At 33.5% G+C, this 14,216-nt stretch overlaps 1 protein-coding gene across 1 annotated transcript; it reads right to left on the bottom strand.

The window, feature by feature from the left end:
* Positions 1–1,077: 1,077 nt before the first annotated feature.
* LOC138328009 (oncoprotein-induced transcript 3 protein-like) lies at positions 1,078–13,585 on the bottom strand. The gene is made up of 7 exons (XM_069274572.1): positions 13,300–13,585; positions 12,932–13,008; positions 12,562–12,768; positions 12,067–12,231; positions 11,540–11,713; positions 2,284–2,356; positions 1,078–1,293 (listed from the first exon to the last, which is right to left on the bottom strand). Exons 2-7 carry the CDS (start codon positions 12,999–13,001, stop codon positions 1,197–1,199), a joined length of 786 nt encoding a protein of 261 aa, XP_069130673.1. The 5' UTR covers positions 13,002–13,008; positions 13,300–13,585; the 3' UTR covers positions 1,078–1,196.
* Between the last annotated feature and the right edge of the window lie 631 nt (positions 13,586–14,216).

The following is a 14,216-nucleotide window of genomic DNA, read 5'->3' on the forward strand; positions in this document are numbered from 1 at the left end:
ACCAATACACGATGACGGGATTCATTTCATATATAATCTTTGCTTATTCCACCATAACATATTTCCAGTGATCCAGACTGATTTCTCATCCTGTAAAATTATACTGAAAACGAGGGAACCACTTCCTTAATGCTAAGCGCTAGGCAGGAGTAGAAGCTACCTCTTTTATTGACTATGATGTCTGTCGGCCAGGTAACAGAACCTAGAGCCTACCTCACTGGGGCAAGCGCTCGTCCGAAGGCAAATGTGAGGCAGTGTCAAAGGAAGACGTGAGGAAGAAGAGAGTTAATTAGGAAGAGCAAGAATAAGATAATAAAAGTCGCAATTTACGAAGGGCATCAGGTACAATCATAATACTATTATAAGGGAAAAAGACTTCATTTACCAAATATGGTCCAATTTAAATTCTTACTGCACAGGACAATGACATAGTGTTCAACTTTTTGTCTTTATATCGATGAACAGTTACTCAAGTTAATGTGTTCAAAATTTACTACTATTTATCAAAAATTGCATATGCCTATAAATCTTGAAGTTATTACTCGTTTGTAATCTTACAGTGTGCATATATAGTTTTATAAAGCTCAGTGAATTGACGCAATCGTGTTCTAAAGATTCAATAATGATTATTATTGCAAAGGGCAATAACTCCGTATTTTGTAGTTAAAGAACCAATTTACCAACTCGTCCGATATCTTACAACGTAAACTCATTCTATATCTTACAATGTAAACTCGTCCTAATCTTTCTAATGAAAATTCATTCTATATCTAACAACGTAAACTCATTTTATACCTTACTAATGTACACTTGTCCTATATCTTACAATGTAAACTCGTCTTTTACCTTATTAATGTAAACTATATCTTACAAATGTGGTACTTACAAAGGACTTAATTTTTTTTGTTCAGTTCAGTAAACTGACTTTCGTCTTCCTTACCTTTCCCTTGGCACCATATAAAAGCCGTACACCAAAAATAGTTGGCAGACAGGTAAATTATTAACATTCGCACTATGTATTAATACTGACATAATTGAGATTGAAGTGTAATGAAAAAAACAACACTAAAACCATGATAACATATACAGATTTATCCTTATAATCAAGATATCATTGCAATAGTATGTTTAATATAGCATCTGTTGAGTGATTTATGGACATCAAAAAGAGAATATTCTTTGTCAGAAACGATCTTCTAATAATGATATCTATCAGAGGGTTTCACAGCGTTTCTGACAACGGTGGAAATGTCTTTCATGCTTAGGACACCTTTTCTGTATACTATGCAGATTCTGAAAAAAAAAGTAAGCGTGCTAGCATACAATACCCTAAAATTACCCTAATTAAAAATATGTCAAGTCTAACTTCCCTTTAATATAATGTGCATATCATTGACAAGTAATGAGCTGTTAATGATGTTTTCGATCACTAGATTAGCCTTGTAACCTTACCTCTACTATATATTCTTAAAAAAAATAAACAATGTGATTATATTCTTATCACATAATCCCCCTAATATCCAGTGATTTCGCCCGTGTAATATTTTTGTCATCATTTTAAGGTGGTCACACTCTAACTATGTCATTATTTTATCACTTTAATCTTAATTTTTGTTGATGATTTATTACAATAGATTTCACTTGTAAATTCTATCCAGAATTGAGAATTGGGTCAGACAGAAGCAGTAAAATGACGTCAGGAACAATGACGTGACGTCATGATTACAAAGACGGCGAGACAAAATGGTGGCCTCTGATGGAGTTTTGAATATATTTTGATAAAAAGTGTCTTGAATTTGTGCTCATTTCATATGAGATTTTAAGAACCTCATCTCGAAGTTTTAAGTTTTGCTCGCCAAGGATCGCAAAAAATAAAAACTTCATAGATTCGTTTCATAGAATAACATATGGAATGAACAGAACATATTAGAACCTATATGTATGAAATGGTCGTAAATAGTACTAATAAAGTTTTTGTTGAAATCTGAAATCATGAGAAGCACCTGGACTATGCAACTCACCAAACTGTTTTTGGGTTTTTTATTTGAGAATTTGAAATGTATCCAAAAGGGTAGTTTTGTAACATCAGTTTCATCAAACAGACATTCTTCTATTGAAATGAGTAATTAAAATCGCTGCAAAATTACTCGTTATTTCCTGACACTGATATATTGTTCTGGGAGCATTGTAATTCTCAGATAAATAACTGCCCGTAAAGAATCATTTATAGATAAAATTAAACAAAATAATAATGAAGCATACAGTAAAGTTAGTGTTGCTTACCCGACGACAGCCAATGTGATGATCAGACCTAAAACTACAATGGCAGCAATGGGGATCGCATTCGTCTTGTTTTCTGTAGAAAAAAAGGAACATAAATTCAGTCATTGATATTGTTTTCTTTTCAAATGTCAGTTAATATAATTTCGTAAATTAATCATCGGAGCCTTCTAAAAAATCACAGTTTATTGGAGGCCTCACATAGCCGCTTGGATAACCTATTGGTTCTAAAGACAATAATTCTTAAGATTTATTTTTGTTTTTCCTGTTACATTTAAAACAACAACAAAATTACATTTATATAGTAAATCAAGTTTATCTATTGATTGGATTATACTGTTCTATTTATTTGCTTCATGTGTATAAATTACTTCATGTTCCACATAGATACAAATATACCATCGTGTTTTACTTTATTCCCCTGTGAGTAGCACACATGTGTAATCTGCTAGATTTTATACTGACAAAACTCTCAAATGCATATATCAGCATATGAACAATGGGCATTTATTAAATGCTAGTGCATTAAATAATAAAAAGCTTAAAAGCTTCTTAAAAAAAAAAAAACAATTCAAACTTAAGTGGTAAACAACATGTTAGCCACTCAAGTGCCCCCACCCACCTACCCACAGAAACATATCTATGGTAATATCTTTTCCTAGATAGAACTATTAGAACAATTATAATCTATGGTATTGTGCATCAACTATTTATACAACCATTCAGATGTATCATGTGGTAATTTTAGTCGAAATCTATTCTAGCTAAATATGGTCAATAAATTGAAAGTTTAAGTTGAAAGTTGAAAGCGTAAAAGTGTACCATAGTACAGAAACGAGTAAATTTTTATTCAAATTTGCCAGGCCGCTTTCAGCTAACGGGACATAATTGAATAAAATAAATATGTACTCCCTTAATATTTGGTGTTACAGAATCGAGTGAAAAATAATTCGTTTGTGTACCATGTAATAGTGTATAGCGGTACATATTTGAGTAAAAATTGCTTTGATTGTGTACCATAAGAGAGTGTACCCCGGTACACAAACGAATAAAAAATACTTCGTTTGTGTACCATGCAAAAGTATACCATGGTACACAAACGACTAAAAGATCAATGAAATGTGTCCGGTCGCTTTTGGCCATCTTATGTACCAGATAACCTGCAATTTGTGTACAATGGAAATCACATAGAAATAGCAAATTATTTCAAGTATCTAAAAGTATATTTTGCAAATAACGGATTTACACAAAAAATCCTAAATTTTGAAAGTTCAACTTCAACACCAAATCATATGATTTGTGGTGAGCTTGGGAGACGCCAACTGAATATCAATGTAATGATCAGTTACTGGGCCAAATTAGTGGACAGTACACAAGATAAACTTAGCATCAAGTTAAATAAAGTTTTATTTACGATGGACAACCTTTATTAAGGATAAATTAAATGAAATTGATTTTGGAAATATTTTTGATTTTTTTTTTAATTCGAAACCGTTAATTGGTTCAAAACTACAGTCTTACAAAGTCTAAAAAATTAATTAAAATAAGAGGTATCGGATTCACCGAAAGGAATAAATTAATAGAATATATAAACAAAACCTTTTTCTAGAAAAGTATCTTATTGAAATCCCTCCTAAACTGGCTGTAGCTTATCGTAAATTTAGAACATGTAATGTTAATCTTCCTGTTGAATATGGCAGATGGCAAAATATACCATGTAGGAAAGAATATGCAATTTATGTACTAAAAATGAGATAAGTGATAAAATTCATTATTTGTTTCAATGTGAAAATGAAGTCATTCGTACAAATAGAAGAAAACTACTGTCTAGATATGACTTCGAGAGACCAAACACTTTTAAATGTCATACTCTATTCAAATATGTAACAGAAAACGAGCTCATTTCACTGATTGAATTTATTATTATAGTAACAAAGACTATTTGTAACAATATTTGACGTATAAAATTTCCGTGGTTTGAGCGGAGCGAATTAGACGAAAATTATATTCCCTTATGTTGCGAGTTTTCTCATAGGTGGCGCTAGGGTATTGGCACGTGCAGTTCACGGTGTTAGGTACAACGTGTGTCATTCAGCGAGGGTAGACCAGAGGCGACACACATGTTATTGAGAATTAACAATTGTATATTTTTTTTATAAATGCGGGTATGGAAAACACAGGAAGTGCTCATATTGGAAGCGAGTCTGAAGTTTCGACCACTCTTAAACAGATTTTGAGTGAATCTAGAAGCCAGAAAATTGAATTAAATGAATTGAAGGAGCAGGTGCGTGGTCAGTCCCAGACGGTAGTTTCCGAAGTCAAAAAGTTGAAAACTGAAACTGAACTTTCGTGGAAGTACGAAGGAAATAAGAAAAAGGACTTATTTAACAATGAAATACATGATACTGTAATGCAAGCACAGTGAGCTTTGGAGAACGGGAAAGTTGATTATTTGAAAGAAGTATTGTCAGAGTGTGAGGACAAACTTAAACAGCGAAACAAACTTATTCGTATCGCGGACACTTCCGAAGGTGGCTGGGAGACAGTCTGGCAATATGAGAGTAATCCGATGGCCAGTGATTCAGAGGATGAGAACAAGATTCATCGAGCAGAGGCTAGGGCCGTTAAGAGGAAAAAAGATAGACTTAAAAAACAAAGTCAAGGAAAACGCCATACTCAAGGTGTTACTTTTAATGATAATGGTGGGAGCAGTGTTCCGATGTTTAATTGGAATGGACAGGCAACTAGGGGAGCAAGTGGATTTGGACCGGTCAGGTCAGGGTACAGAATGGATCAGCCCTTTCGTATGTTCAGCGGGCCCAGAAGTGGAGACTGTTATAGTTGCAGAGAGTGGAATCACCTCCGGAAGGACTGTCCCCATATTGGACCCAAAAGAGCGGGAACGGACCAATCGGTGGGAACTAAAAAGTGATGGCACGTGCGCAGATAACGTGGGTTCAGACAGTTTTAAAGATGAGTATAAGATTATTGATGATAGTGTTTTTACCCATGATTATTATGAATATGAGGAAGGACAAAAACATATTATTGTTAAAGGAAGGTTAAAAAGACATATAGATTTTTGGCAGGAAATAGGGGCTTGTGATTTTATTAAGGATACTATTTTTAACGGATATAAAATTCCTTTTTATTCTCAGCCAGATAGTTTAATTTTAAACAATAATAATTCAGCTTTGAACAGGAGTTTGTGGTGCAAGCTATTATAGATTTGTTAGATTGGGGTTTAGTGGAAAAATGTGATCACGTACCAACGGTAGTAAACCCGTTAACTGTATCTTTACAAAATAACAATAAAAAGAGACTGATTTTAGATTTGAGGTCGATCAATAAACATTTGTGGAAACAGTCTGTAAAATTTGAAGATTTGAGACTGGCTCTGATGTATTTAGAACAGGGATTTTTTATGTTTAAATTTCACATACATTCAGCGTATCATTTTGTGGATATCTAGGGGCCTCATACTGAATATTTGGGGTTTTCTTGGCGGATGAACGGTCAAATTGTTTATTTCAAATTTTTGGTTTTACCGTTCGGTTTATGAACGGCTCCTTATATTTTAACGAAAATAACAAGGCCACTGGTGGCTAAATGGAGAGGTGAGGTAAGCTGATTGTTATGTTTCTTGACGATTGATTTGGTTGCGATTCTAATGCTTTTTTCACTCAAATAGCAGCAGATGAGATTAAGGAGAATTTGTTGAAATCCGGTTTTGTACCTAAAGCAGAAAAATCTTTGTGGGTACCTACACAGGAATTAGAATTTGTAGGTGTGATCTTGGATGCGTTAAACGGGTTAATGCACATTCCTGTCTGTAGAGTTGATAAGGTTTTAGCTACAGTGGCTGAACTTGAGGGCAGTATTCAGAAGAGTAACCGAGTACAGGTGAGAAAATTTGCTAGTTTCGTAGGGCAGATCATTTCTATGAATGTAGTGATAGGAAATGTTTCGCAGATTATGACTAGGTATCTATCTATGGATGTACATACAGCGTATAGTTGGAATTCGTATATCAAATTGTCTGAGGATAGTATTGTTCACATTCAGTTTTGGAAACAAACTTTAAAGTAAACTTAATTCCAGACGATTGCGTGACCCAGGGGTTTGTTCCAAAACCCTTCGAAAAGCTTTTGATACTGTTAATCATGCTGTTCTTTTACATAAACTTAAATCATATGCTGTATCACCTCTTTCATTAAGGTTCTTTGAGTCTTATCTGACAAACAGATCACAAGCAGTAAGCTACAAGGATGTCATGTCTGATTTTAAACCTATAGATATTGGAGTACCACAGGGTTCAATACTTGGGCCACTGCTGTTTATTTTGAATATAAATGATTATCCTAAATGTCTTTAACATTCTACTGTAATTATGTATGCCGATTATACCTCACAAAGTGTGAGAAATAAGTCAGTAGATCTTTAAGAGGCACAAATGAAAGATGATTTACATAGTACAATCAAGTGGATGTGAGAAAACAAACTCAGTCTGAATTTGAACAAAACCCAGTGCATGATGATTGGATCAGCACAGAGGTTATCCAAATGCCGAGGGTTGAATTTAAATATAAATGATTTTCATATTGAATCTGTACATTGTGCAAAACTCCTTGGAGTTTTTGTTGACCGTTGTCTTTCATGGAAAGACCATATTGACTATGTATCAAAGAAAGTCTCAAAAAAGATTGGTGTTCTGAAAATGCTAAGGCCATTTATGTCAAATGATGTTCTGAAAAAAGTCTACCAAAGTATAGTTTTTCCACAATTTATATATTGCTCTGTTGTTTGGAGTGAGGCCAGTAACAAATCTTATATTCATAAATTGTGCAAGATACAAAAAAGAGCAGCAAAAGTTTTACTAAATGTTAGAGATATTTTAACACCATCCAAAGTACTTTTTACTCAGTTGAAGTGGCTGCCAATAGAAAACTATTTTATTTTTAGGAAAGCTGTTCTTGCTTACAAAATTTTACATGGGGATACTCCTAGTGTCTTCAGTAACATGTTTACCTATATTAAGGATGTTAGTATGAGAAATACAAGATCTTCAATTTCAAATAAGTTTTATATTCCTAATGCTAGAACAAGTTATTTTAAGCGTTCATTTGTTTACACTTGTTCCAATGTACTAAATGGATTGAACAATGATATTAGAAATGCTCCCAGTGTTGCTGTTTTTAAACAAAAATATTTAAAGGATGTATTTTCACAATTTTAGTTTTATACTTTCTACCAATATTTTAGAAAGCAACCATATTTACATGTTGATATGAATGTATATGCCTTTTTAATAAAGGTATTGTCTGTATTAAACTGTTGTCTGTGATAACTGTATACATTGATGCAGGGCCATATTGTAAATTAGATTTGTCTAAATATGTAACCCTGGTTAAATAAAAGATTTTATTATTATTATTATCATTATTCCAAAATTATTTATAGTGACGCAAGCGGAACGGGATTTGCCGGTTATGAAGTGAATACATTGATAGTGTAGTTCATGGGATGAGGTCTGTCGATGAAAGTAAAAAATCGTCTACTTGGAGAGAGTTGGTAGCTGTGCTGAGGGTTTTAATTTCTTTGAAGGGACAAATAGAGGAACACAGCTTGAAACGGTTTTCAGACAATGCAGGTGTCTATAGTATAGTTCATAAAGGTTCGATGAAAAGCGAGTTACAGGATGTCGCGATTGCGATTTATCGAGTTTGTATTTCAAAATCAATATCGATTGAAATGGAATGGTTACCCAGGAGTCTCAATGACAGAGCTGATTATTTATCTCGTATTGTAGACCGAGATGACTGGGGGGTATCTTTTGAGTTGTTAGATATTATTGAAGCAAAGTGGGACTGTTTAGAAGTAGATTGGTTTGCCTCAGATCATAACACAAAAAAAAGACATTATTTTATTCTAGATTTTGGAATGAAAACTCTGCCGGTGTGGATGCTTTCACTGTTAGTTGGACAGAAAAAATCGGCCTGTTTGTTCCACCTTTTTTTGATTCACAGAGTGGTAAGGCAGATGATGCGTACGCATGCGTCAGGTGTATTGATGGCACCTATGTGGAGATCTGCGAGTTTTTGGCCACTCGTGTGTATTAATTCTACTAGCAGTATATTTATTAGAAATGTAGTGGATTGTCTAAAGTTACCGTCGTTAAAGGAATTTTACGTTCCGTGTAAAAACAGAAGTGGAATTTTTGGAGTGGAGGATCTTAAATTCAAAATGTTAGCAATGAAATTGAGATTTTGAATTGGCTGATGCTATATGCTAGGCGTGGCTGCCTTGATAATTGCTGGGATAATTGGATTGGAGATTATCTCGACTGACAAGCCATGATAATATGTGTGACAGTAATAAATGTACAGGCTGACAAGCCATGATATATGTCGGAAACTGTTTCGAAGTAAACTGTTAATATAGGAAGTAGCATTATAATATTACATCGATATTACACTATGGATTCAAATTGGCGTTTAAAAATATTTTTCATAAGGTTGAAAGATAGTCGTGTGTACATATATGTATATATGTTATAATGTATTTTTCTTTATACGTCTATTTTTGCAGAGCTTCGGTCGGGAGATCAATGAATTGCCAGATGTGCTGCTGGATAAGGTGACCCAGATACCTGAGCTTTTGGAGAGTTCTCGATCTGTGAATACATGCAAGGCTTATAAGAGGGGATTTCATAGATGGAAAAAGTGGGCTATAAATTTGGAGGACACCTTACCGGCAAAACCTTTGCATGTAGCAATTTATTTGACTTCCATTATTCAAACCGCAAATTCACCTAATCCATTGGTTAACGTGATTTTTTTTTATAGTTTAAAATGGTTTCATGATATTTTTGATTTTAAATCTCCAACTGACTCTAAATTAGTTGTGAATATCCTGGAGGCCGACAAACGGAAATTGGCTCGTCCAGTGAATAAGAAGGAACCTGTAACCATTCGTATGTTGAGTGATATGTTAGATTTTCTATTTATGGATGGTAACAGTAATTTGGATACGCGGAATTTTTACGCAGTGAAGAGTTATTGAAAATTAAACGGTCTGATATTGTAATAGATTCCACGCATATGCGCGTGTTTATAGAATCTAGTAAGACTGATAAGTACCGAGATGGTGCTTGGATTGTGATTTCACGGACAGGGACCAGGTTGTGTCCAGTTGTTAATATTGAACGTTATTTTGAATGGCTTTGTGTGGATGAGAGTGATGATGTACATTTGCTGTGTAATTTGAGTGCTTTGAAAGAAGGTTGTAAGTTAAGGAACGACCAAAAAGTGATGTCTTACACTACTTTACGCGAATTATTTATAGAAGCGTTCAAGCCCCATGTCAATGATATATCGAAATATTGTCTACATTCTTTGCATTCTGGGGGATCTACTGTAGCTGCAAATCGAGGAATAGGAGATAAACATTTTAAACGACATGGTAGATGGGTTAGTGAAAACGCTAAAGATGGTTATGTCAAAGATTTTTTTTGTGAGAGATTACTTGTTTCTCAAAGTTTAGGTTTATAAAAATTTATAAACGATATTTTCCGATTCCCGTTCTTTTAGATTCATCGGCGTATACCTATCGCTAGTTATCAATAAATACAAGTCAACCAAGGGAACCATATTTTCTTATATATTATTTTGTATCTTATCTGTAAACATACATATATACTGTAACTGTATATATAGGGATGCATGCGCAATAGAAATTACTCTTTATTTACTTAATTGTAAAATTAATATGTGTCATTTTCTGCGCTGTTTATGAGAATAACAATTGTCATTGTCATTGACCTGACGCATGCATAGCACCATTTACCAATTATATATGTTACACATCACCTTTGATTGGTCATCTTTATTAAGATAGAATCTAAACAAAATATCTCATTGGCTAAATGGTTAATCTCATGTTTGGGGTATACAATATTTCCAATGTTGGTGTTGGGTCATTCTTGAAACTTTCAACACAGAAAATTTAAAAAGGATTTCTTGTATACTTAAGGTGAGCCAAACTTAAAACTGTTTTAATACAGGTTATACACCTTATATATCACATTTTGCTCATGGAATAATTTCCCTGATCATTAATTTTTCTGGATTTATATGCAAAGATATATATCTCAAATATATCTTTATTTAGGATATAATGCATTCCTAATGATTGCTTTGAGTGGATTAATAATATGAATTATTTTCTTATGTCTGTAACATCAATATTGCTTTTGTTTATATTTACTGTGTAAAAAAAATCATTATGCTATTTTACTACCCTTATTGTGTATATATTGTACATTTTTACTTGACCATATGTTATTAGGTCTAAATAAAGTCTATTATTATTATATTTTTATTAAATTTATCTATAATATGTTTCTGGAATGACAAATAATGTTATATAACTCGGGGTGGTTAGAGCGTGACAAGGAGGAGTTGTAATAAATATTAATGCTAAAAAATTCTTATTAACTAGAAACCAACCGAAACTAGTGAAAAATGCAAAATATGTATGATATTTGAGTGGAGATATGTATGGTTAACATATCGTAATCTAAAGTCCAGCATACCTATATGCGTAATACTGACTAGTCTCAATACACTCATGTTGCCTGAGGCTGTATTGCAAAACTGCCCACGCAATACAGTCTCGTGACGTCACAGCGTCAACACAATTACCATTTTCCTGTTACATATATCTTTGGTTTTTTAATCATAGTAGTAAAATTGTAATCAATCTTCGATATTTGAGAGAAAACACTCTTTCAAATCTTGATATGAAGGATAGGGATATTCTATTCGGCAAGCCTCGGGTTTTATAACATTGTGTGACCTTCGTGTAAAATACTACAATCCTTCATGTCCACATTTGAAAGAGTCTTATAATAATTCCTAGTGGTGTTCTACCGCTCTGGTAAAATCTGAAGTATTGAACAATGATATAATAATTCATAAATATAATAATTTTATAGTGTGCGTTTTATATTGCTTATAAGGTTGATTGGTGTAGAGGGTAAGACTGTAATTTATGATTCTGTGAGTTGTACAATTGATGATTTATGTATATGTTATAACAATTCCGTGTTGTGTATATGAAATGTTGCTTGTGGTTAGAATGATATATTGGTTTCTAAATCATTTAGGATTTAATGTAACGTATATGCTTTATAGATATTCTATTATCTATAACGGTCATCTTTAATGATTACTTTGTACACGTGAAATTCCATTCTTACCGTTGTCATCAAGGACATTCGTAACCCCTGCTGTATTGGTTGTGATAGCTGGATTTGTAGTAGTGGTGGTAGTGGTGGTACTGGTGGTGGTGGTCGTCGTGGTACTGGTGGTGGTAACAGTGGTTGTAGTCCAAACTATATGTGAACAGTTATCCGATGGTACAAGACTGGGACCTGAAGACAGCAAGTTATATATCTAGGCTAAAATCAAGAACATTGGCAAAATATAATAAAATTTCAGTACTTTTACATAAATGATTAATTTCGAATTTAAAATCAAAGTCTGAAATGTTTTCGACAATTAAACACAAGGTCCTTAAGATTACATTGTGAATTCAAAATAAAATCGCATGAATAATATTGACCTTTAATTGTTGTTTGTTTAATTATCTAAATCCTTAACCTTTAGTGCTTCATAAATAATTATCGCAGTTTTAGTAGAGAAATGCATAAATACAACACCTAAAAGGACTAAAAAACTACCGCTATAGAATAATTAAATGTTGTTACTACATGTATGTACTTACTAACACAGTAGGCCTGGGGACAGTTGGTGGCACTTTTCAATTGATAGACACGGAAGGAACAACAATTCTTCACTTTGATAGTGAAACTGCTATGGCATATAGAGAAAATAGATCTCATGCAAATTTGACGGTCTACTGCTCCTTCCGATACATCTGGTATGGTACCTGAAAAAATGAAATATAAACAATCTTCATACTGTAGAGTACCTTTCTTGTTTAGTTGATTTTCTTAAAATATTACAACTATGTGAGTTAGACGTATGTTTTCTCTCTTAAAACCTAATAAACATATATTCTACTTACATACTTCAATAGAAACTAAACAAACGTCTTGCATGAACACCCTGGTTAATTTAGTGTAGGTGAATGAAAGGAATAATCTAATTTTGTGATATCCATAAGTTTCTCGTTGCTTGATATTCTTGTTTGCTTGACAATTATATGTTAAATATATGAAAGTCAATTAATTGATTGCTTCTTCAGAATAATACGAACCATTCATCCACCGCTGGTAAGATGTCCCACATCCGTCATCAATTAAGACACTACTGTCGTTCGTCAGATCACTCCCCGCTTCCCCCACCAGTCTGTACCATTTAGTAGACAGGACCACGTCACAAATCTTGTTTGTGTACTTGGACTCTGTGTGATTTGGAGACCGCTCGGAGTCAGCAGTGAAATTGGTGTACGTAACACAGGGTTCTGCAAAATTTGATTAATTTTACCTGTTTCATAATACGAACATTGTTTGTTTATTCTTTGATTTTTAAAAAAGAGACTAATATATCGACAAACCCACACACTACGACAGCATTAAGGCATACGGTAGACATTCCTCCCTCACATTAGCGTTAACCTATCTAACCTCCAGCCACTTTGTCAATGATACAGACGATGGACGCGAAGACAACTAGTTTCATGACTTTCCTTTTCATCTCTCATCTAGAAAAGTAACGGCTACGTTTTATTATTATTTTTTTTATTTTTGCTTTCATCAGAGTCTTACCATTAACGTGGTTTGAATCAACGTTTTATTAAAGATGTTTCGTGCATTTTGACTACTGATATTGCCGAAATTATCATTCAACGAATCAATAGAAGAAGGCCGACGAGACTCCGACGATGGGTTGAAATAGGCACATGTAATACTACAATTACATTCGAATAATGTTTATTGGTATGCAAACGTACATATTTTTCAATAAATGATATAAATTGCGGAACCTGTCTTACCTTATGTTGCATTATTTCCGAATCGTTTTATTATTCATATTGACGTTCACAATTCCGTGATATTAGTGTTAACACACAAATGAGATGAATTACGTGTCCAGTATATTCAATAGGCGTGCATATAAGAGCAGCAGGTCATCCGCGTTAGACAGGTATTGAAAGAGGTTCCGCGAAACATGTAGGTCCAGGAACAACATACATAGCTATTGACCATGAAGGACGATTTGAAGGTTAATTGTGACAATTAAATTGTCTTCTGTCCCCACGTACTATAGGCTACAGCTGATTTGTCACATGTCCAAACGAGAAGAATAAAGTGGAACTTCCAACACTCTATCACGTACAAAGTATATGTTCCCTGTAGATACAAGAACATTTCCGCAAAGTAATCAATTCAAGGAGATATATTAGGAGAATCCGACGTTATTTGCTGTTTATTATGTAAGCAATGCACACTACAAAGACGCATGCAGCACAATAGGTGGATCTTATTGGCAGCCAATTAAGATTAAAATCTACTTTTGATTGATGGCAAAATAAATACACACGGTTTGATATTTAATAGACACAAACGCTTATCGGGGTTTTTAATTTCAATTTTCAATTTCAACAATATTTTATTGATGTTATGTACATCAATATGCTCGGACATCAGGGTACACCTATTTAAGTCCTCTCCAGATCATATTTCAAAGTATGAATATGAATTCATTCTGCAATTCATTAATACATATATTTATATATAGTATATAGAAATAAATTGAATTAGTTACAGTATAGTGATAATAATGTTAACAATTAATAATTAAAGGGGGATAACTCCAATTTCATTTTTAATAGAAAATGTTTCAAAACAAATTTAATTATTTGGATTTCATATTCCTAATGATTGTAGTTTTTGGATAGGGATAAGAATC

The sequence above is a fragment of the Argopecten irradians genome, chromosome 7, assembly GCF_041381155.1.
Source record: "Argopecten irradians isolate NY chromosome 7, Ai_NY, whole genome shotgun sequence".
In the NCBI taxonomy this organism is placed as follows: Eukaryota; Metazoa; Mollusca; class Bivalvia; order Pectinida; family Pectinidae; genus Argopecten; species Argopecten irradians.

Bases quoted from the DNA above. Each gene is read 5' to 3' on its own strand.
- LOC138328009 (XM_069274572.1), bottom strand. From the start codon at position 13,001: ATGAAAAGGAAAGTCATGAAACTAGTTGTCTTCGCGTCCATCGTCTGT. The intron at 12,769-12,931 runs GTTAGATAGGTT...CAAATTTTGCAG, and splicing joins CATTGACAAAGTGGCTGGAG to AACCCTGTGTTACGTACACC. The intron at 12,232-12,561 runs GTTCGTATTATT...TCATTTTTTCAG, and splicing joins TTACCAGCGGTGGATGAATG to GTACCATACCAGATGTATCG.